Source organism: Polyodon spathula, chromosome 5 (genome assembly GCF_017654505.1).
Source record: "Polyodon spathula isolate WHYD16114869_AA chromosome 5, ASM1765450v1, whole genome shotgun sequence".
In the NCBI taxonomy this organism is placed as follows: domain Eukaryota; kingdom Metazoa; phylum Chordata; class Actinopteri; order Acipenseriformes; family Polyodontidae; genus Polyodon; species Polyodon spathula.
The window spans coordinates 30,769,553-30,793,175 of NC_054538.1; the positions used below are offsets into that span (position 1 = coordinate 30,769,553).

The 23,623-nt window shown below is 36.0% G+C and overlaps 1 protein-coding gene across 2 annotated transcripts in view; it reads right to left on the bottom strand.

Moving 5' to 3' along the window:
* LOC121315831 (syntaxin-binding protein 5-like) overlaps positions 1-23,623 on the bottom strand; it is a 136,420-nt gene that overhangs the window by 71,236 nt on the left and 41,561 nt on the right. For both annotated transcript variants that reach the window (XM_041250307.1, XM_041250308.1), the window contains exons 3-5: positions 23,179-23,260; positions 18,242-18,342; positions 1,634-1,768 (exon numbers count right to left, since the gene is read on the bottom strand). In XM_041250307.1, coding sequence (XP_041106241.1) covers positions 1,634-1,768; positions 18,242-18,342; positions 23,179-23,260 — 318 coding nt within the window. The remainder of the gene's footprint in view (positions 1-1,633; positions 1,769-18,241; positions 18,343-23,178; positions 23,261-23,623) is intronic.

The following is a 23,623-nucleotide window of genomic DNA, read 5'->3' on the forward strand; positions in this document are numbered from 1 at the left end:
ATGTATCAATCCATCATCGTCACAAAATGGATCATAGTCTTAAGAGACCTTTCTGTGCTGTATGTGTGGAAGAATCAAGAAGATCTGCCATTTCTGTTCACAAGGATAATGCTTGCAGACACAGTTTGAAATTCAAGTTATTTTCCCCTCCTATTATGTTGTTATTATTTACTGATTTATTTTAATGAACTGTGAAACCTCAATAACCAGTCACCAATGGGCCTGAATATTTAAGAATGCAACTCCCTCTTGCATTTATTTGTATTAAAAAAAAAAAAAACAACAACAAAACAGAAATACTTTCTGAGGTTTACTGTACAGCAGGAGCAATTAACAGCAAATACAGGTTCTACTGGCTAGCTTATTGAAGTTTATAGATTTTCAAAATGTTTGTTTCCATGGAGACAAGTTAGGATGCAATCAGTGGCAAAAAGTTCTTTAAGGACAACTTTACATAGTACTTGCTTTTTCAAATGAAGCACAGAATAGCTGACACTACAATGAGGAACTCATTCTTCTGCTTGCCGACATCATTTTATGTTACTTATTAGTGACCAATGTGAAGCCATTACAATCTAATTTGCCAGTTATTTTTTTAGAGTACACCATTATAAATGGACAATTGCTACCTGCCAGGATTCTATGTAAAATTAAAACTAGACCTTCATTAAACAAGGACATGTTACTTTCATTGAACCTACTCTGTTGTCTGTTAATATATTTAAGTTAGAATGGGAATAAAACAAATTAAAGACAATTAACTAATTTTATGCAGTCATGCAGTGTTTTTCATTTTCCTGCCTTATGTTGTTAACATCATAAAGCAGGGGGTTCAGATAAGCTTCTTTTTTTTTAAAGACTTCCTAGTGTTTTAATATATGAAGCAAGTAAGTCATCAGCATAATGTTAACGATTAATATCCAGGGCATGCATAAGACTCCACACATTACAGCATTACTCAATGTACTACCCTTATCTAAAATACGTACAACTAATTATTTTCTTTTCAAGTTATATTGCTGAATGTGGCAGTACAGAACTTAATAATAAATAGCCTTAACCATATTCTACACAGTGTAGGGCTAGAGCTTCGTCTCTGCCAGTGTACTGTATTTTGTTTCTGCTGAAGCCAATTTAATAAAATCAAAAAGGCCCTTATTGTAATGTTTTGCTGTGGTTATTCCTCTAAAAATAGAAGATACATATCTGTCCTTCCTATTCTTTCTTTTGGACAACCAGGATAATAATAAATAATAATAATAATCACAATTACTTTAAAAGTACTGTTTATAACCATATTATATTATATATATATATATATATATATATATATATATATATATATATATATATATATATATTGTAATGAAAGTAAATTAAAATTACAAGGAATAATATTTGTTGCATTTGCAGGGATGAGTAAATGACACATGACATTCTTCTGAAAATAATTCCTGGTGAACTTAAACATATTTGTGTTATAATCAATTACCATTTTCTAGGCCTCAAAAAGGGCAAGAAAAGCTTGAGGAACAGACATGACAAGTCCAACGCAGTAAAGCCAATATGATAATGTAAACGACATCTTCAAAACTAAATCATTGTCAAGTAATGGATGAAGAAACAGACTCACAGTTCGATGGCTTTATTCCACATAATGACGTAGCCTGAGAGGGTGAAGGACTCCACATTGACAATGTGAATATTTCCTCTTTCTGTGCCAACATACAACCATTTACTCTGGAAAGGCAGATGGCAAAATGTTATCCTGTAAAACACAAAATAAGAGACACTGGATACATTTTCAGCACAAAACATAGACGTATTTCAACATTTATGAGACCATTGTGATAACTAAGTAGCTGCTAGATACAAGAACAGATTCTTACTTGTTAATCTTTCAACACTTTAGCATGTGCCAGCATGAAAACATTTACCAGACAGAAGGTAGAAATAAGAAATGAAATTAATATATGAAAGAAATTCTAGAAATAATTATTCAAATGCTACTGTATTTTCCCAATACTTTAACTACAAACTACAGCATCAAAGGCTGGTACTGTAGATGTTCTGTGTGCTACTCTTTACAGAATGCACATTAGAGGAAGAATGCAAGTGAAAGCTAGCAAGTGAAATAAGTGTCTAGAGGTACTGTTAAACATTACAGTGAAAAAAAGCATTTCAGCACTGTGCAAACTTAACAACTTGTTAAATTCACAGGACTGCTCCTTTATATTGTAACTCAGTAAGATCTACATTATGTAGGCATGCTATATTATAACACCTAACAGCTACTGTCCTGTTGTACATGCTTCATGTGAAAAGGAGGAAATAAGTGAGATTATAAACACAAAAGACTACAGACAATGGTGACAATGATGATACAGAAGGTAATAAGGTAATAAAAAGACAAAAAATAAAGACTACATAGCATCTTTTAAAATATAAAAACTGCAATAAAATCCCAACCCGCAAAAAAAATTCAAATTCAAAATACAGACAAATAAAAACTGTAACATAAGGGGGAGCATACCTGTAGCAGTTCAAGTCTGTCGTCAATTACAGATTACTAACATTTTACTTAAGCCCTTACAATAATACATCACCCTTCTCGAACATACATTTAAAAAAAGGTACACAAAGGTATGCATTTCCCTATCTGGGAATCAGGGACAAAAGGTACTAAATTAAAATATATATAGAAAAATATTATCCTGACAAGGCCTTGTACATTTTATTGTCTGGAGATTTCAATTTCACAGTTAATGATTTTTCATTTCTGTGAGATGTTCACATGATCTGATTTAAGCCTTTACGACGCATGGTTGTTTCCTGTATACAGAAACACCTCCTAGCTAATATTCTGATGGAACACAAAATTTCTCACACTAGTCCTTATGTAGCTAAACTTGATATTTTCAGGCACTTTAATAAGGAATAACACCAGAAGGTTTCCATAGCAACCACCTTCTACTATCAATAATCATGTACGAGACACCTTGAGGTGTTACTGCAGCAGGAGAATTGCAGAGGTTCCAGTTTTCACAGATTTCAGTGTCCTTTTTCCTTCAAGCTTGCTGCAATCATGGACACAGTCACCTTGAAGGTTAATGGTTACATTTCTATTTCATGGAACCAGGGTTATAATAATAACCTAACATTCCCTTTCAAGTACGGAATGTAACCACTACCGAATGGGTGAGGCTACCAAAGCCATCGCAAGGTGAAGATTGTGGAACAACCAGAAAGCTACAAGGCTAAGCCAAAGGTTGCCCTGTGCGTTACCATTCGGAACCCCAGTAACAGTGCAGAGGTGCTGGATTATTACACTCCGGTTTCATGCAAGTAGTGGTGATCAAACGTGTGCGAGTACTGTTGTGTAAAAATAATGGCTACAATGAACAGTTGCATTAAAAACTGTTACTTTCTACTGATTAGTAAGCCTGACTAAGGACACTAAGCGCCCATTGTAGCTACAGGCCTGGACTTGTACAATAAAAAAAAAAAAAAAAAAAAAAAAATGATGACTTCTTCTATGGGGAAATTATGTTTCGCTTATTTCAGAGAACCTTTCTTTTTTGATTTGTTGAACTGTATTTTCATTTATCTTTTTGTAGTGTAATGTAAAACTGTGTCGAGCTATTGATATCCACAACTCATGACTGCAAATACAATCATAGACATCTGGCACTACCAGTAAATAATTTAGTACATGCTGTGTTTAATAAAAATCTAAGAGTTTCCCACCTCTGTTGTTGTTGTTTTTTTTTTTTTTTTTTTTTTTTTTTTTTTTACTATACTAAAGTGTCATGTCTTGGCAGCTATAAGAACAAAGGATGTCACATTCCTTAAAAAGACCCCAGCTTGTATTCAGAATTATTTTTTTCTGGATTTTGATGGACTGTGTCAGATTCTAAATGTTAATTAATGTTTACTACATACAGTAATTGTGTTTGTGAACTTACTACTGTACCCCTCTCTAGGCCACCTCTCTAGGCCGTACAGACTTATAGACCACAACGTTATTATCATTTAAAAATATTTACAGAAAGTTACGGAAGCTCATTAGTGCCACAAAAATATACATTTTTGTGTTATTACGAGATAATATTGTGCTATTTTGCAATAATTACTGTAATCTCATTTCAAATAGAAATGTAGGAATTTGCTGCCACTCAGTAGTTAGGGTGGGTTTAAATTATTCAAAACAAATCAATGATAGATACAAGTCAGGAAGGAGGGACATTGTCCAATTGCTCTGGGAACGGGAGTTTATTTATTTATTTATTTATTTATTTAATGGAAAAGGGGTGAAGTTTACGTGAACTGAGTAACTATTTCCAGTGTTTTTCTGGTGTTTATTGGCTTACACAGATTTAATTTTGTTGTATTGGGGGTTTTATCGTTTATCAGTTAAAACTGAAAATCAGAGGCCCTATTATAATATACATTATAGATGAATGTCCCCACCCCTCCTCCAACAAAAAACTAGGTATTCCGACTTGCACAAACTAACTATTGTAAACACATGTAGGGAACTGTAATAACTATATTAAGCAGAATTAGGTAAGTCTTAAATTGAGAAATTAGGGCACCTCTTTGTAATACCAGAAGGGATTTGGGAATGAATAGTGTTAACTCAAGTCTTTGCTATTAGAAGATGATATGATAAACTTTGTGGCGTTAATAAAACCAAAAAGCTGGCGGTTTAAAGTAACATCATATAACGGAGTCCAGCTAGAAAACTTTACAAACACTAGCACTCAAAACATTTTAAAACTTGAAAGTTTCTAGGAGTTTACTGTTCTTTGCTAGCACTAGTGCCCATTATGTCTTTCCATACGGTTCCTTTCACTACATAACCTTTCAGGTTAACAATAGCTTTTTTGTATTTCACGTCAGGAATATAAATGTTTCCTACAGAACAATTACCAAAATGGATCGCAGCAATGTATATAATTATAGACATACAAACAAAACGTTAGTTGTACACAATTACTTTTTATTTCTCTCTTTTTACTGCTGACAGATACCCAGAAATAATGACACAGGGAAAGCGCCCACCTTTTTGTGTGCCATATGCTTTACTGCATAAAGCCAGGAGACAGAACTGTAACAGTGATGGAATAATAATAATGAAAAATAACTGTGTGCTTCTGTTAAGACACATCAAGTACATCTCAGGTGCAAGAACACTGGGGGTGGGTTGACAAGTGCTGAAGCTTCAAATCTTGAGAAGATATCAAACTGCAAAGTTAAAGTCCCCTTGATATTAATAAATGTTGCAGCAGCTGATCTGACCATAAATTTGCTTAACACTGTTAAAAGCCAGGGCCTCTGGTTCTCATAGTTTACCCTTTCTGCCAGCAATGCCTGTTGTAGATACTGGTCTTTATAACAACACCAACACCTGAAATAAATCAAAGTAGAAGGTGTTGCCATATTGTAGCTATACTTTATAGCTGTTACGGTATCAGCATCTTTTTGACTTACACAGAACACAGAACCAAATCAATAGTGAAAGGAAATGTAGTTAACCAACCTGAACCATCTATTTATCATTTCGAGCACAGACAGAACATCCATGAAGTACCTGACTTTTTAAATTGCATCCTATTTTAATAAATTGAAAATCACAAAGGATTAAAATAAAACAGGATGCAGTACATATTAACTGTAGCATCTGTAATGCTGGTCTTTCTAAGGAATATATAATATATATATATATATATATATATATATATATATATATATATAATATATATATATATATATATATATCGATACTAATATCCTTATATGTGTACTAATTGTAAAGCTAAAGATGACCATTTCATCCTACCATGTACCATGTCATCCTTTTTGGCTTCGCCAGGGGGTTGGCAGTCGCACTACCTCCCAGCCAGCTGAAAAATGTCAATTCAAATTTCAAAGCAGCACCAATTGCCACAAAGAGGATTTACATGGCACAAACACACACCTTCAACAATTAAGGCCTTCACACACCAGACGCGACATGATTTTTACTGGGGCGACATGACAAAGTCGCTGCGAAAACACTGTGCACATCAGAAGCGATCACAGAAGTCTTTCAGAAAGTATGATTACTAACAAAAGCAATAGAAAATGTCTTATTATTATAGGCCTTGTGATAATGGCAATATATTAGGTGATATGCATTTATTCATGTATGAAATTATACAAACCAGACACGCCCAGATCATTAGAAATCGACTCCCATATTAAATTTTTAGCTTTGTTTTTTTAATTTTTTTTTTTGTTTTTATAATTGCTTTGACTCTTGTCAAAAAGATCAGGGAAATTAGGTACTGCAAGTATGATCTTTACCATTTTCAGTGAAAGTGTGTGACGGGGTGCCCACCCCTTGTGTGTATTTTATTATTTATGTAGGTATTAATTTATTACTATTATTATTTTTATATTGTGTTTATGTGCGGACAGACGAAAGCCGACATGATTATTTATTATTAAAGATGACGGCGAAAAAACATGTATTTGTGTTTTCTTTATTTATTTAAAAGCCTTGTGCAGAAGGTGACCATCTCCCGAGTTAATTCACTGATTAATTATTGCTAATCGGGAGACGGTCACCGGTATAAAAAACTGCAGTTTTCTGCACTCCAGGAGAGAGAGAGAGTCAGAGGCGAGACTTGAGCCTAAATTAATAGAGAAATAATTGATACATTTAAAATATACTTGTTTAGAATTGTTAGTGTTTGTTTTACTTTGGCTAGAGTAAAACTTTGCGTTGTGTGTTTTTTTTTGCTTTGCTTTGTGTTGTGTGTTTTTTTGTTTAAACCTGTAGGTAGGCCTGCACTGTGAAAAGAAGCTGACGGCACATGCTTCGGAGGGCAGTTTTTTGACAGGATACGTGTAAAACAGTTTTGTTAAAAAAAAGTGCTTGGGCTGAGCGCAGCCCAGGGTGGAGGGCTTAGGTTGGCCAGGGTGCCCAAGTAAGGGTGGCGTGTGTGTCGCTGGGGACGTCTGACGCGCGTCCCTCGGACACCGACTGGACACTCGCCGGGTCTCGGCGCAACAGAGAGGTTTTTCATCGAGACCCAACTCTGGACGTGACCGCATGGCGTGTGCACAAGCCTCGGAGTACAAGCTGTGCACACGCTTCGGAGGACAGCGTGTGTTTGTCTTTGCTGCTCCCGAGTCAGCGCGGTGGTGGTAGCGGTGAGCTGAGCCTAAAAATAATTGGCAATTCCAAACTGGGAGAAAAAATGATAAAAAACAGTTGGTGACTATTAAATAAATTAATTACTTAATTAAAAATCGCATCAACTTAAAATTTTTGCTATATAATTTGAATACTTAAAGGTTGAAAAGTTCCTAAATTAATAGGATTTGGTAGGACTTCAATTACTTTGCAATTTACAGTATTCTTGTCCACTATACATTTAATTTAGTCTGCCCACAGTCTACTTTGACAGATTCCATGGGGATGGGGGGGGGGGGGGGGGGGGGGGGTTTATGTTGTCTATACACTGTTTATGGTGAATCTCACCGGGGAGAGTCTGGTGGCTGACTTTAAAAACAGTTCCGTCAGCACATAGGCTCACTGGTTGAGCAACCGGCGAATAAAACAACTCGTCCACTGTATCACCCTGCTCAGCAAGTTAATAACAGAGTAATATATTAGGTTGTGTGTTAGCGCCATTCAAAAATAAAATAAAGAATCTTATGGAATATTTGTTTAACCATGGTTTTAGGAAAGGGAGATCGTGCCTAACTAACTTGCTTGATTTTTTTGAGGATGCAACATCGATAATGGATAATTGCAAAGCATATGACATGGTTTATTTAGATTTCCAGAAAGCTTTTGACAAAGTCCCGCACAAAAGATTAATTCTCAAACTGAACACAGTTGGGATTCAAGGAAACGCATGTACATGGATTAGGGAGTGGTTAACATGTAGAAAACAGAAAGTACTGATTAGAGGAAAAACCTCAGAATGGAGTGTGGTAACCAGCGGTGTACCACAGGGATCAGTATTAGGTCCTCTGCTATTCCTAATCTACATTAATGATTTAGATTCTGGTATAGTAAGCAAACTTGTTAAATTTGCAGACGACACAAAAGTAGGAGGAGTGGCAAACACTGTTGCAGCAGCAAAGGTCATTCAAAATGATCTAGACAAGATTCAGAACTGGGCAGACACATGGCAAATGACATTTAATAGAGAAAAGTGTAAGGTACTGCACGCAGGAAATAAAAATGTACATTATAAATATCATATGGGAGATATTGAAATTGGAGAAGGAATCTATGAAAAAGACCTAGGAGTTTTTGTTGACTCAGAAATGTCTTCATCTAGGCAATGTGGGGAAGCTATAAAAAAGGCTAACAAGATGCTCGGATACATTGTGAAAAGTGTTGAATTTAAATCAAGGGAAGTAATGTTAAAACTGTACAATGCACTAGTAAGACCTCATCTTGAATATTGTGTGCAGTTCTGGTCACCTCGCTATAAAAAAGATATTGCTGCTCTAGAAAGAGTGCAAAGAAGAGCGACCAGAATTATTCCGGGCTTAAAAGGCATGTCATATGCAGACAGGCTAAAAGAATTGAATCTGTTCAGTCTTGAACAAAGAAGACTACGTGGCGACCTAATTCAAGCATTCAAAATTCTAAAAGGTATTGACAGTGTCGACCCAAGGGACTTTTTCAGCCTGAAAAAAGAAACAAGGACCAGGGGTCACAAATGGAGTTTAGACAAAGGGGCATTCAGAACAGAAAATAGGAGACACTTTTTTACACAGAGAATTGTGAGGGTCTGGAATCAACTCCCCAGTAATGTTGTTGAAGCTGACACCCTGGGATCCTTCAAGAAGCTGCTTGATGAGATTTTGGGATCAATAAGCTACTAACAACCAAACGAGCAAGATGGGCCGAATGGCCTCCTCTCGTTTGTAAACTTTCTTATGTTCTTATGTTCTTATGTGTATACCGTGTGTTTAAATGGTAATAGCTGATCTTTTTTTTTTTTTAAATCTGGCTTTTTGTACATTTAACATGCTTTGACTAGATGACAATATAAAAATAAAAGTTATTATCTGCAATAAATTCAGGCGATGTTTAATTTTTAAACTATTATTGTGTTATTTTATATACTGTTATTTTTGGCTTTAGCGTTGCTACGGGGTCAGTAAATTAAAGAAGAAAAAAAAAACGACCCGTTTATTTTCACTGTGGAAATCTGGTAATCCTAAACTACAAGGGCAGTGCGAGAAACAAGCTCTGGTAGAAACTTTGGTCAGGCACCAAAATCTTGCGAACTCGACAAAACTCACAAAATAGTAAAACCTTCTCAAATTACTTTGTTTAATGTCAACATTGGGAGAACCGTGCAGAACTGGGTAAACGCCATTATCCTACTGTAGGCTTTCAAGTAGGTATTCATTAAATTACACTATGTAACACAATTTTTGTTCCTGGGTAGTAAGTGTTATTTCCTAATTGCTTATGCCTCAAAAGTATAGAAAATGGCTATTATTCCCCACAAACTTTGCTTTTGTGACCAGGACAGTGATATTTCAAAATATCACTATTTCCAATAGGAAAACGGGCAAATGTGTGTCTTTTCGTTCACATAAAGTCAGAAAAAAACAACATATGAATCCAAATTAACATCTGTTTATACTAAAGAAATACAAAAATGACTACAAAAGATTTAGAAGTGAGTAGTTTTTCGAGATTTACGATTATGCTGTAAAAGCCATTTTCTATACTTTTGAGGCATAAGCAATTAGGAAATAACACTTACTACCCAGGAACAAAAAAAAAAAAAATTGTTACACGGTGTTATCAAAGTGCTCCCCAGTGCTTTCTTCCACAGCAATGTGTAAGAAACTAAAACATGCTATATTAAAAACCGGAGCAATACATCGATAGCTGCCATCTTTCAATATGCTTTGCAGGATATGGTAAACATCTATTTCACCCACTATATAAACGAGCCAAGTGCACTTTCAAACTGCATTATGAACACAAACAGACTTAGTTCTGAAAAAATCTGAAAGGGGGAAGAAAAAATAACTTTAGCTCGCATGCATATTCTTTCATGATGGTTTTTAATTCCCGTATGTTTAATAATGTGTACAGTAACTAAAGAGAGCCCACGTCTCAAAAAAGTGGCTAAGCGAAGCCTTTCAATACATGCTATTGTATTTAGTTCAGCCATTTAATATGCACATATTGGCAAACTTGTCAGAAAATGAAAATACTGTATTCAAGATATGAAAATCGTATGTGTACAAATGATATTCGTTTTTTACAAGCAAACTCGCAAGCAAGCTGTTAGCAACGCTAAAAGGTTAATGAATGTATACTAATTATAATAGTAAACACTATTCAAACAATAATCATAATACAAAATAATCGTTCTCAGATCCTTGTCGCTTGTAGCCTCTCCCAAGTCAGCACGAATCTTACTGCCGATATGAACGAGTCCTGTAAAGATTGTGAATGGCATTTCTGACCAGAAAACATTGTATCCCAAATCAAAACGTTAGACAATTCGATCCCGTCGTCCAGCTTCCACATGGCGTATCTGGGTATTCATCATCTTCTCTCGCTGCAGTCACAGCAGCAGACAAACACCTGTTATCTTGCGAAATATTACTGTGAGACTGGGCAACTAAATGTTGAATTCCCAACAAAAAAGCTGTTGTTTTATCAGCAAGTCTGGGTAACAGATTTGTTTCACTGTCATCATGAAGCTAGATTAAGTCTTTGTCCAATCCACTCTATATTTGTCTTTTTTTATACTTTCTTTGTTTATCATTATTGATTTAAATACTTTACTTTTGGCTTATAGGTGCAGAAGGTTGCTTAGTTGTAAAAAAAAAAAAAAAAAAAAAAAAAAAAAAAAAAAAAAAAAAAATTAAAAAACTGCCATGTCGAAGTCACGAGTATTATCAACAGCACTTCACTATGTAGTCTCAGATGCCGACTGTACAACAAATACGACGTGCCGCGGGAAAGTTCAGACGAGTTCAATTACGCAGTTATCGGGGGTGCGGGTGGGCAGGTATATTTTAAAAAATGGGTTTGTAAATGTTTTTTTTTTTTTTTTTTTTTTAGCTTTTTGGCACACTGACTAATTTTCCTGCGTCCAGAAAACGGGCGCCATGAGGACTAATTCTATATACATTATACAGTTACACAAATGTTACCAGCCCAGTTGGGCCTGTGGTGCTTCATAACTACCCGCCAAACTGCGCTCTCTACCGCCGCCGGGCCGCCGGGCCATGGTTAATGTCGAACCCTGCGCTTGTTGTGTCGCTTTTAGTGTGAAGGTAGCTATTGAAAAGCACAGGTTTTATTGATTTTCTCGCGTCGCTTGGTCGTGTCGGTCTTCGCATTGTGTCTGGTGTGTAAGAGCCTTTAGTCCTCAAAAAACACACCAATACATTTTTTTTAATTTATTTTTTGAATAAATATTCAACTCTCCAGGAGACAATAGGAAGGCCCATTGGACATGTTCCCAGCTGCTACAGGGTCAATTTCCCCTTTTGAAAAGTATGACAAGTTCATAGCTCATTGCTGTAATCTCTGGGGAGATTTTCAGCCATTCCTGGGCTTGGTACTGACAGAGGCAACCTTGTGAGAAGGCTTCAGTTGGCTCTTGGCTGTCAGTTGGCTGTTTTCAGTGTCTGGTTCATGAGTCATTTTTTTCCTATGTTCTGTGGCACATGGCCCCATCACTTCCATTTACTGTACATTATTGCCTCATCCTTTGCAGTCTGTTGTAGCACAAGCGAACACAGAGTGAAACTACAAAACACCAGAATTAGTAGTAACAAGTATGTTGCCATTTGACAAATTCTGTCACGTTTGATCAAAAACTCCTAAAATATATTTGTCTGGTTTTATAGACCCAGGCTACCACTAACTCTGGACAACTTAACATTGTCTTTGGTACAGTAATGCAGGCTAATCAGTTTAGTGCTAATCTGTGAAACCAGACGATTATGAAACACATACACACTGCAGGGCTGCAGAATCACTGGGAGCTGATACATCAGTGTAGCACCAGTTTACTTACAGAGTATATTAGGCTTTGATTTTGCTAATCTTTTTTAAATGTTCCTATCCTCCAAGGTCTATTCTGCTACAATATCCCCTACCACAATATTTCACCTACTGCTGCTGTATGTCTGGATCTATAAGTTTATCATTTCAACATATCTATTTTTCTCCCTGTTTAACATCTTAAATGTTATTTGTTAAAACATGTATAACATGAAACTTTGCATCTATCCATGTTATAAAATTGTAGTCATGAAGCTGGTATCTTTACAATGTACCATAACAAAAAGGATAATTACAGGCATGTAGAATTTAATGTACACAGTGCATAAAATTCCAAAAACAAATAATTTATTGTTATCAAATGTGTTGTTTTCTAATTTGTTACTTTATGAAAGACTCTACAAAGAATAGCTGCACATTTATTAAAACCTTGTCCTAGGGAAAAATTACACCTTAAAATGAAAAAGGAATGTGTTGACTGTATTACAAATGTACTAATTATTATATTCATAATAGTCAGCACAATATGAAATGAATTTGCATTTGAAGCCAGTAGCAACTTTCCAACCACGAGCAATTACAAACCTCTTCATTACAAGGTATCCTTCCCGATCTGCAGCCCATAAGCTTCGTCTTATAAAAAGTGTGACAGCTCATTAGGATGACTTTTATCTGCTCAGGAATCCTACAAGGCCCTGTTCACACTAGTGGGCCGGCCCTGGGCTGCCCCATATTTAGCTCTGCAACCCCGTTCACATTTGTGTTTTTAAGGCGCCTTTGCGAGTTCACACATGTGACTGAACAGCAGTCCTAAAATGTGGCAAACTGCTATATATATATATATATATATATATATATATATATATATATATATATATATATATATATATATATATGTATATATATATGGAACAATAGCCTGCACTCAGAATGGAAGCGCTATCGGGATATACAGCAATCCTTTTGTAGCAGGTGTTTCATTTTTTTATTTTTTTTTCAATGCAGCACAGTAGCGATTTTATGCTAAATATTTAAAAAAAAACAAATATGTTGACTATTTTGACTTCATGTTACGGTGTGTAACAGGGTGACGGTCCAAGCTTACCCCCACCCACAATCACATTATTCTCGTAAGAACACGGGGGTATTTTAGAAAAAAAAAAAAAAAAAAAAAAACAGCAACTTGCTAGTGTTTTCACTTATTACAGTGACAGGTATAAATATTTATTTTCATAATGCATACTTCACTCAGATTGCAAATGACTATCAGGTTGTACACAATGACTGACATTCACAAGACAAACTCACAAAGAGCTCTACTGCTCCTTCCTAATGAAAGACACGGCATTAAATGATGTTAAATACATTACAAATGCTTCTTCTCATTTATACGTATTTGTTTAACCTGCATGAATACCGTCTTTGTTTACAAACACGATTGTTAAAATATTCTATTGTTCTTATTATCATTGTCATTATTATTCTCTAGTCCCTATCCATTACAAGTAAACAAGACTGAACATCAGCATTACCCCTTTACTTGGAAGATTACAGAACATATGGTTATAGAATAACAATCACAATAACAGGCATTGAAATATAACCTATTACAGTGAAAATACAATTTTTTACACTTTCAAAATTTAAGCAAGTTGCAAGCTTACCAGTGCCGTTGATCAATAAAACATTTTTATTTTATTTTCTTTACTTCAAATATTACAAATAGTTCCGTGTTGTAAAAAAAAAAAATATTCATGTTAGTTCAACTCAGAGTCTTCGTCACCCGGATGGCTATTGTAAAATAGAGCTGCAGCATTCTCCAGCCAGACTGTCTGAGACGTGCTGGCGAACCTGAGAGCAGAAAAGAACCCAAATTTGCTGCTGTTTTATGTTTCGTTTCATTCAATTTATGTTTAGCACTTACAATTACACAATCGTCTGCCTGCAAGTGTAATCTACAACATTGCTGCATGAAGTACAGAACAGCACATTACCATCGACTCATTGATCCGATTAAGGATTACTGTTATTGTTTTCAGCATTTTGGAACAGCTCTGGATACTAATTGAAGTAAACCGAAGCCTCATTCAACGCTGAACTTGAATACCGGAAGCAGTTTTATCAGACAGGTATGTTTATGTAAATTTAAAGCAAATTTGACTGTGTTAATATTTATATATGGTGCTTGTATGGAATGGTTATTATCAAAAAAAAAAAAGCCTTGCATGTTTTTTGCCCCTCCCTAAATGTAAAACAAAAAAAGCTCCTTCATAGAAAATCTGTGTTTTTCCATGTTATCACAGAAAATCTAACTGGTAATGTGATACGAAAAGGCCGGCCCTGGTCCTTTTTTGGAGTGTTAACATATAGGAAAAGGCGGCCCTGAAGCAGCCCAGGGCCGCCTTAAATCGCAAGTGTTAACGGGGTCCAATTCAACATATCAAACACACCAAATTAAGCAAATGTCCTTGTACAGCGTAAAGACAGTAGCAGGCAATTCCTTTTTCACCATATACCAGTGGAATTATGTGGTCACAATGCAAAAATGCCATATGTCCTATTTCTACAAGAGTTTTTAGTTTACCTCTTTGAGCCTATCTGATAGACATCTTTTAGTTGGCGAAATGGGATACTGTCTAACCTGCACGACATCACGGTAGAAGTGGTACTTCAGTGTATTGTTCACCAACCATCGGTTGGCTCCACTAAGCAATGTATAGAGAAATATAATCAATTCATCTGCCTAGGTTTCTTTTGTTTTTTGTTTTTTGTTGTTATATGGATGCATACAAATATATCATTTCCAAACATTAAATATAACAGTAATGATATAGAATATTTTTTAAAGCTCATTTAAAAATGACCTTAAACATTTCAGCTACAGGTGTAGGTCAGATAATTTGGGTTAAACTATTAAAACATGTATTGTATTAGAATTAATTTAATTGATGCTTAAATTAATATAGAATAGATAACATAGAATATTTTTTAAAGCTCATTTAAAAATGACCTTAAACATTTCAGCTACAGGTGTAGGTCAGACAATTTGGGTTAAACTATTAAAACATGTATTGTATTAGAATTAATTTAATTGATGCTGTGATAACACTATATAGGACTTTCATTCTGCAATGAAATATTATTACTAGTATTTAATTTAAGATACACACAAAAGTCCAGGGTATTGCAAAATGGAATCAAGTTCATCCCTTCCTTATGAAGTGGTCACTGGTTATTTAAACATTGCAAATAAATATAGGGATGCTTTTGGACAGAGCTCCCTGTTCTATCGAGGCATTCAATCCACCCGTTAATACAGTAGCTTCGGTGCCATTATATTTATTCACAGTTTAAATCACATCAGTTCCCAACATGAGTCTCATAGCCGAGCCGGAATCAAGCCGAGCCCACCCAGTGCGGCTCAGGTGTGTTCGGCACTGCTGTACAAGTACAATCTGCACTGCGGAACGTGTTGTCAAATTCAGTGACACAGGCACACAGAGTGGTGTGGATTTGTTTTGAGAATGGATCTAGAGTTCGCGGTTCTCTTCTTGTTTGTATTTGTTTTTCACATGCTGCTGAATGCAAATACAAACCGAACAATTTAATTTCATATTATTAAAGTTAGATTAATACGAATAATAATAGTAACTTTAAAAAGTTACAGATAGTATTTGAAAAATGTCAGTAAACACTTCAGAAAAATAGATTTAAAGTAGGCCTATTAAAAACAAAATCTAAATGTAACATAAAGATATTTTTCTTTACAACTTGTTTTTATACATGCAACGTTAATATGTGGTATTTTTAAAAAAATTCCATATTGAATGTGATTTTCAGATAGTAATATATGTATCTTAATTATTATTATTATTATTATTATTATTATTATTATTATTATTATTATTATTATTATTCTGTTAACAACTGATTTATAAAGGAACCACAAAAAATGTGCAATTACTGAAAACTTTATTCATTATTCAAAATATATGGAATACAATTAGTGAAACAGCAGTAAATCTTGCAGTTAACACAGTAAGTTTTTCTGTCTCTGTTTTAAATGATACCTGTCAACGTTAAACAATTTAAAAGGACAAATACTTATAAAAAAGTAAAAAGTGCCAAATCTTAAAGAATGTTGTAAAGTGTAAACTCAGCTTCATTCCGTGTGGGACTGCAGATCGATTCCAGAAGACACGTCGCCGAATTCAGCATATCGGTGTCCATTAAATCATACTATTTTGATCCGCTTTTATTGTTATGATCTTTAGTTTTTTTTTGTAATCCTGTTTTAGTTTTTGTATTTTTTCACAACATTGTTTGGCGCTGCGGTTTAGTCCCATATTTCTCAATTCCTGTGAAATCTTTTGGTAGACTTTATCGTTTGACAGTAAGAGTTAACCTAGTCCCCAGCCTTGCTCAACACCAAGCCAGTACCAGATATCTTGCTAGGCCAGAGTTGCATGGTTCCGGCTCTGCTCGGCTCAACAAAATGAGTGGTGTGAAACTAGCCGTACCGTAAGGGCTCGGCTCGGTATGGCTGTGCAAGTGTGAAAAGGCTACCAGGTTTTATATCTTTAAAACGTAAAACTAAAAGACATGAAATTGTGTAAACTTGAACAACAAGCCCACTTCAACCTGCTGCTCTGGAGATTAAATAAAACCAATAGGTAACATTAGTTATGTGGTACAAAAACAGAATGTATTGAGCACTGTAATTCAATTGTTACTAGTAGTAGTATTAATATCAGCAGACCCAACGTGTGACAAGAACAATGTAATACTTGCCAGTCCCATCCTCCTGCTAACAACTATTTAACATGCAGAACTGTAAAAACTAGAGAAAGCTCTAGGGTATTCAGGGTCTTCATGTTGTAAATGTCAAGTGAATCCACAACATAAAGTCTAAATGTTACTGAATTGGACTGAAATGTTACAACCTGGGAAGAGCTGATATTTTTCAATGCAATAAATAAATAATACATAAATAAAATAGAATCAACTTTAGTTCGATTGTATGATCTAAAGAATTTAAAATTGTGGGGTGGGGGGTCATTTATTAAACACCTCAGTGCTTATTATGCACATCAGTTAATTTCTGTTTTGTTAACCAATAATGTGACTTAACTCTTTGTCTTCCTGGAATGTACTGTTACATAAAGATATCGCATATTAGAACAATGCAGATAAATTAGAAGGCAGCTAAGCAGGAAATCTGAGCTGGTCCGCTTTAGGCAGAAAGAGCTGCCATCTGTTCTTTATTTGTTTTGTGGAAGTCCAAAGATCAACTTTTATCATTTCAAATTCAAAGAAATACATTTTATTTCTAAAGCCTTTCCAAAAAATGTGTTCTGTTATCTCAAGAACAAAACTGAGGTAGGATCTATATTCACATATTAAAAAAAAAAAAAAAAAAAAAAGAAGATTGTAGTTGCACATAACTAAAGTGCTAGATGTAACTACAACTACTGTATTGTATTTAGATATGCAACAACTTTGATACCTGGGCTTCAGGCAATTCAAAATGTTGTAACAGGGACCATGAAAAGTGAGCAACAAACAAGAGCATCGAAAGTGTTTTATATAGAAATTCTCCTCCTTGTACACATTTATCCAAAACCAGTGGATTTCTAAAGGAAATCAATATGAAATTGATGGTGCAAAAAATGTACCCTAACTGAGGCAGAATACCTCAAAACCTATGAAACAAGAAACAATCACGTGTGTTTATTTTTATAAAAAATATTTCAGAAACATAAATCCTGCCACGTATGTAGACACAAAGTTTGAGCATCACAGTATCCATGAAAAAGTAAATCCCCACGACCTACACCTAATAAATATAACAGACTGACACAGCACCCCCCAGCAGATTCTTGTATAACAACCAGTTGTAATAATCACAATAGGATAAGCGCTCTAGATATATTTAAAATAGACGTAAGGCTGACTTAACTATAAGGGAAGTATAAGAAATAAAAGAAAACAAGAACCAACTGAGTTATCAATACAGCGATACGGATATATTGTACTGGAATTTTACAGATTTCAAGGCATCTACAGTACAGTATGAATGTATGTGTGAGAAGGGTTCTCCAATAAGTTGTACTACATTTTGTCCCGAAGGAACAAACCAGTGACTTTCTCTTTGCCGTAGTAAATATGATGTGTTCTTACCTCTCCCTGTTGAATTTGAGGGAATGAAGAATGGCTGGTCGCTTTTGCCGCAGGTTCCAGAGGTGAATGCTGTCATCTGCCAAGGCACTCACGAGGGCTCCCTAGCAAACAGGGAAAGACTACATCAACCTGTAGATCAACATTTCAACCACTGTAGAACAAACACACTTGCTTAAAAACCTCCTCCCTTTGTTTCATCTTAGTGCAATTCACCATGGTTAAAAGCTTCCCAGAAGAGCAGGGTCAGCAGGTAGATTGAAAAAAAAACAAAAAAATGTTCAACTAGCTTTTGATTTTTGACATATAAGTCCAGTAAAACCTTGATTATACAAACACCTCTGTTATCAGAACTTCCACTGGTAGCCGGCCTTCCTGTGTGCAATGTTCTTGTACCCAGTTGTAAATGAAAATGCACTGGCTAGCCCTCAGTCTTTGGTATTTACAATTCAGTATAGTGCTATGTGTATCATATGGTAAAAGGTAAAGGTTTCTATTTTGATGTCAGGGGAAAGCCATGTACAACTAATTTACAGTTGTAACTCGACTATCAGAACAAATTGATTCCCTGGTACCAATAGTTCCATTTTTTTTTTTTCCTGTAGAACAAAACAGGGGTAGCATAGCATTACCTATTTTCCTATCAAAAAACATGCAAAGAAAGATATTAAAATATATCATCTCTTATTTCTCAAGCATCATAAAAAAATATTTGTTTTACTATGCTCAGCATCATGCCCTCCTCTGTGCCATGACTCTTAATGATACCTTTATAGTGCAGTCATTATGAGTCACTGCAACTGGCAGAAAAGTAGCTGGACTAGCACAAGGCCCCTCTGACCCAGGGCCTGCTACTGCTGACAGGCTGGGAGGTGGGTGGAGTACAGAGGGATGAAGAGAAGGGTTTGGTTAGAGGATGCTGATTGTTAGCACTGTAAGCTCTACTGCTGTAATAAGGTTTATGGGTTTATGAGTCACAGGTAGTCTTTCATATGCAAACCTAGGAAAGCTTTATCTACTCAGCTCGACAAAACAAATCCAACTGTATTGAAGTTGTAGGCTAACGGACACCCATACTTCATTTCATATCTGCCCAACACTAATCATGATCCAGTGACTGTCTTGCTCCAGGACTAGATTCACAGATGTGTTTTCTTACAAGATAGAACCAGGTTGATATGGCATGTTTTGTGTCTTTGGTTGGGATGAACAGCTACCAATTCCCCCACTCTTAACATTTCACACAGTCCATCAAGACCAAAAGAAAGCCACACAATTGCACAATTAATTTTGTGCACCACACTGCATCACTTCAGGCATCGTGAATTACTGGTTGCACTCGACTACTTGTGTGAACAATGCTTTTTATTTTACAATGTTGATCTCCTACTTCATCCCATTACTTCTATATGTGTCTTGTAAATCCTAGAGAGGTAAAATTAATCGAATAGCTGTGGCACCTTCTTCCAAATTCTATACAGTTTTATTGAGTAGCAGTGATCATTCTTCGAGCTCTGCCTTTTATGACTGCCACAGAGAAAAGCTGACTAAGCAATCACATTCACATGATAGGCTTTTCCTGACAGCTTAATTTGTATGACAACATGGACTGAACGATTGTAGGCTGAAGTGGACATGCTGTAGGATGTCAAAACTTTTGTTTTACCTTTTGTAACTGCCAATATTTTGTATGCTTTCACTGTTAAAAGGGATTAGGGAAAAATGAGTTTTGCCTTAAAATAGCTACTCATCTAGGCAATGCCGATTCCTGTATATTTATGTTTTTGTAAGAGGACCATTCCAGTCCTTTGTTCCACAAGGTCCTAAATTATTTAACTGATGCTCAGGAATTGAGACTGTAATAACCATCAAGGGTCTGAATACAGTACCAATAGCGTAGTACATTAACCCACTATGTCACCAAGCCCTTTTTTAAAATATATATTATTATTTTAAAAATTTTATTTAGTAGTCGCCAATTAACTTTTAACCCGTTTTTCTCCCAACTTGAAATGCCCAATTGTATTTAGGCTCAGCTCGCCGCTACCACCCCTGCACTGACTCAGGAGTGGTGAAGACAAACACACGCTGTCCTCCGAAGCATGTGCCGACCGCTTCTTTTGTCTTTGCGGGCTCGCCATGCAGCCAGCCCAGCGCTACAGCGTTGGAGGACAATGTGGCTCTGGGCAGCTCACAGGCAAGCCCACATGCACCCGGCCAGACTACAGGGGTCGCTGGTGCGCGGTGAGCCGAGGATACCCTGTCCAACCTAAGCCCTCCACTCAGGGCTGCGCTCAGCCCAACCACTTTTTTTTTTTAATAAAACTGTTTTACACGTATCCTGTCAAAAAACACTCAAACTAATTTCTACTTAAAGTTCAACAAATTTACACAACCTGTGAAAGTGACTTCATATTGTTATATCGCTACCTTCTTGCAATGTACAACCATAAGTTTGAATGAATTAAATATATGCAAAAGACTTTAGGACTGACCTTAGTGTTTATTTTAATTGTTTAAAAATACACTTTAGGATGAACAAAAAACAAGTGTTACCAAAATAAACAGTACAGTTCAAAATATATAAATATTAAAATGTGTGGCTTAATATTTATTGAATTCTGAAAAACATTTATTTTAAATTGTAGAACGGGACTGCCAGTATTTTAAATTGTACCTAAAACATTTTCCACAGCTAACCCACTGTTATTGTACATACAAAAAGTCCAATATTTATATAACCCTGAAATTCTCAAATTTGAAAGGGCAGCAGTGGTGGATTTGTCACATTTTTATTCTACAATATTCATTGCTGAATTTAATAAATGCTTAGAATATTGTCGTTTTGCAGCTGAGATGCCAATACCTCAAATCATGTGGGCTCCATCATTGATAAACTATTAAATATATGTCATCCATATTAGATCAGAGGTCAATGTCACATTAATATTAAAGACTGACGTGCTTTTAACAACCTGTCAATAACGTATGATTAGAAAACATTTTCTTTTTTTTTTTTTGAATAGCTTGGTGATGTAGTGACTTTGGTATACAATTTATTTATATATAAATTAGTCTCTAGGCGCACTATTTAAGAACGGCCAAATGTTAACAACTAAGACATACCATAATTGTTCGGTGATATCATGTAGAACTCGGATTCCCTTGACAACAATTGATATCCACACAATGGGTCATAAATATAAAACAATTGTTTATTTAAGGAAAAAAGGGGTGCACAACTAATCTGATATTACAGCTATTGGTTAGAGATATGCGTGAATAGTAATATGCAGTTCATTGATTCCATAGTCAAATAATTACAATGACCATAACATCATTAGCATACATGATTAATATACTAATATTGAATATGTTTTATCAGTGTCTACGTTGCATTAGTATTTTCAATACCTGTTTCTCGTTGTAATCGATCATGTCAATATGCACAAGAATAAATTCAACTTCCCATTCAGAACGGAATCCAACATTCCAGTACCTAATTTAGCAAATTAGTTTTACCATGTTAACTGAGTTTAGACGTGATGTACCAAACTAATATGTTATCGACCTCAGTTGATTATATATTCAAATTAACTCAGAAATGGGTGCAATGATGAAATCATCTGCATTTACTAGAACATTTTCCTCTTGATAGCATTTGCTTCAGTTACTTTCTCAAGTCATAAAGTATTTAATATCAGACATGTTGAATACTTATCGATTTCCATATACAGAAGTCAATCTGTGTCGATGAATACTGCAGCTCTCCGGATCCGCAGTTCCAAAGTAGACGGTACTTTGCTGTAATGCACTGTATTGCTAGGCTCGCAATCAGCTTCGCTTCAGTTCGTTTCATGCAGATACGTGGAAACAAAGACCCGCTTTCCGATTAATGCAGTATCCCATTTACTGATCCAGTCTCTCGTAGGACAGATGGCAGGGCCCTTCCTCAGAAGATGATTTTAGCCATTATTCAGAACATTGGTTCTTCCTTGCCTTCTGTGAATTCGAGCATGTGTGCTCCATTGACTTCAGAAACTTTCCTCAGAGCAGTGTAGCATCCATTTCATTCCTCTGAACTCCAAGCCACCTCTAGTGGATGGACACTCCTCGTGCACACCTCCTTTGCGGACAGCACACTTGGTCAGCATGCATGTCTGGAAGCAGCAGCTCGCAGCAGAAGCTCGCTCACACTTCGAAAGTCAGCGGGCTTTATGATTCTCTCTTCACCCTGTGATCGGTTAGTCTGGTTATTTTGGGCAGTGCCTGAGTCCACGTGAAGGGTCTTTCATTGGTTGTTCTCGCAGCGATGCGGCCCCTTGTTCTCCACTGGTCTGCTATTTTGCCCCCTGTTGGCTGGATTTACAACAAGGACTGGTTCTCATCTACTAGGTGTCAAGGCCCCAGAATTGTCTGGAAGTTGCCTTCAGCAAAATACTACTGGTGCTGAAATGACTCATTCAGTGCTAGGTAGAGATAAAGATAACACCCCCCCCACCCCCCACTTAGGCAAGTCTAAGAATAATGATTGTGCAGCCAGGAGTGAAGTGAACTTGTTGAGACTTAATGGTCAGTCCCCAATACAAATGCCCAAAAGCAATGTTTTTCAAATAATTATCTGTAGGCCTACACAGTAACAACATTACAGCAGTAAAATAGTCATTTATGAGCTTAAAACAAACACAATGTTTTGCAGCACTTCAAGGTTATGTGGAGATGTTATGTGAAATCAAAAACATTATAAATTACTTACCTGGAACTATCAGGGTTATCTAACTGCTGTCACACCAAATCCCAAGCTCCTTAGCCAGAGAACTGCACAGTTTGTGGTGTTCATTAGATGTTGGAGAGCTTAGAGTGCAAACAGAGGTAAGCAAAACCAAAATGCATGGACCACTGCTGAACCTCCCCCAGAGATAGACTGTGCTATTACTAACCTCATTAATCAAGAACTGGAGTTGGATCACCGCTGCTCCATTGTCATGCTGGCAGTAGCATTCGACCCCTGGGCGGCCAAAGCTGACATTCACTTGGTCAAGGAATAATTTACATGAATATTACAAAAAGTACAGCAGTTGAACATCGGTAACAACAATAACACTGATACAGCTTGGAGGTATTTGAGTAGCCTGTGGCTTCTTCCCTGCTATTCACAAAAAAGCACTTGTACTGCATTAGTCACACCTTGCCTGTATCTTATACAAGGTTGCAAAGTTTTGTTTTAGCCTTCTAATTATGCAGTTCAGTTGTAAATTATCACTTTGTTTCTGGATTTTCTGCTGATTAAAATAAGCTGCTTTCAGGCGACCTAACAGCTGTTCATCACTGTGAGACAGACACCAATGGCAACTTCGCAAACGCTACAGGCTTTTATGGCCATGA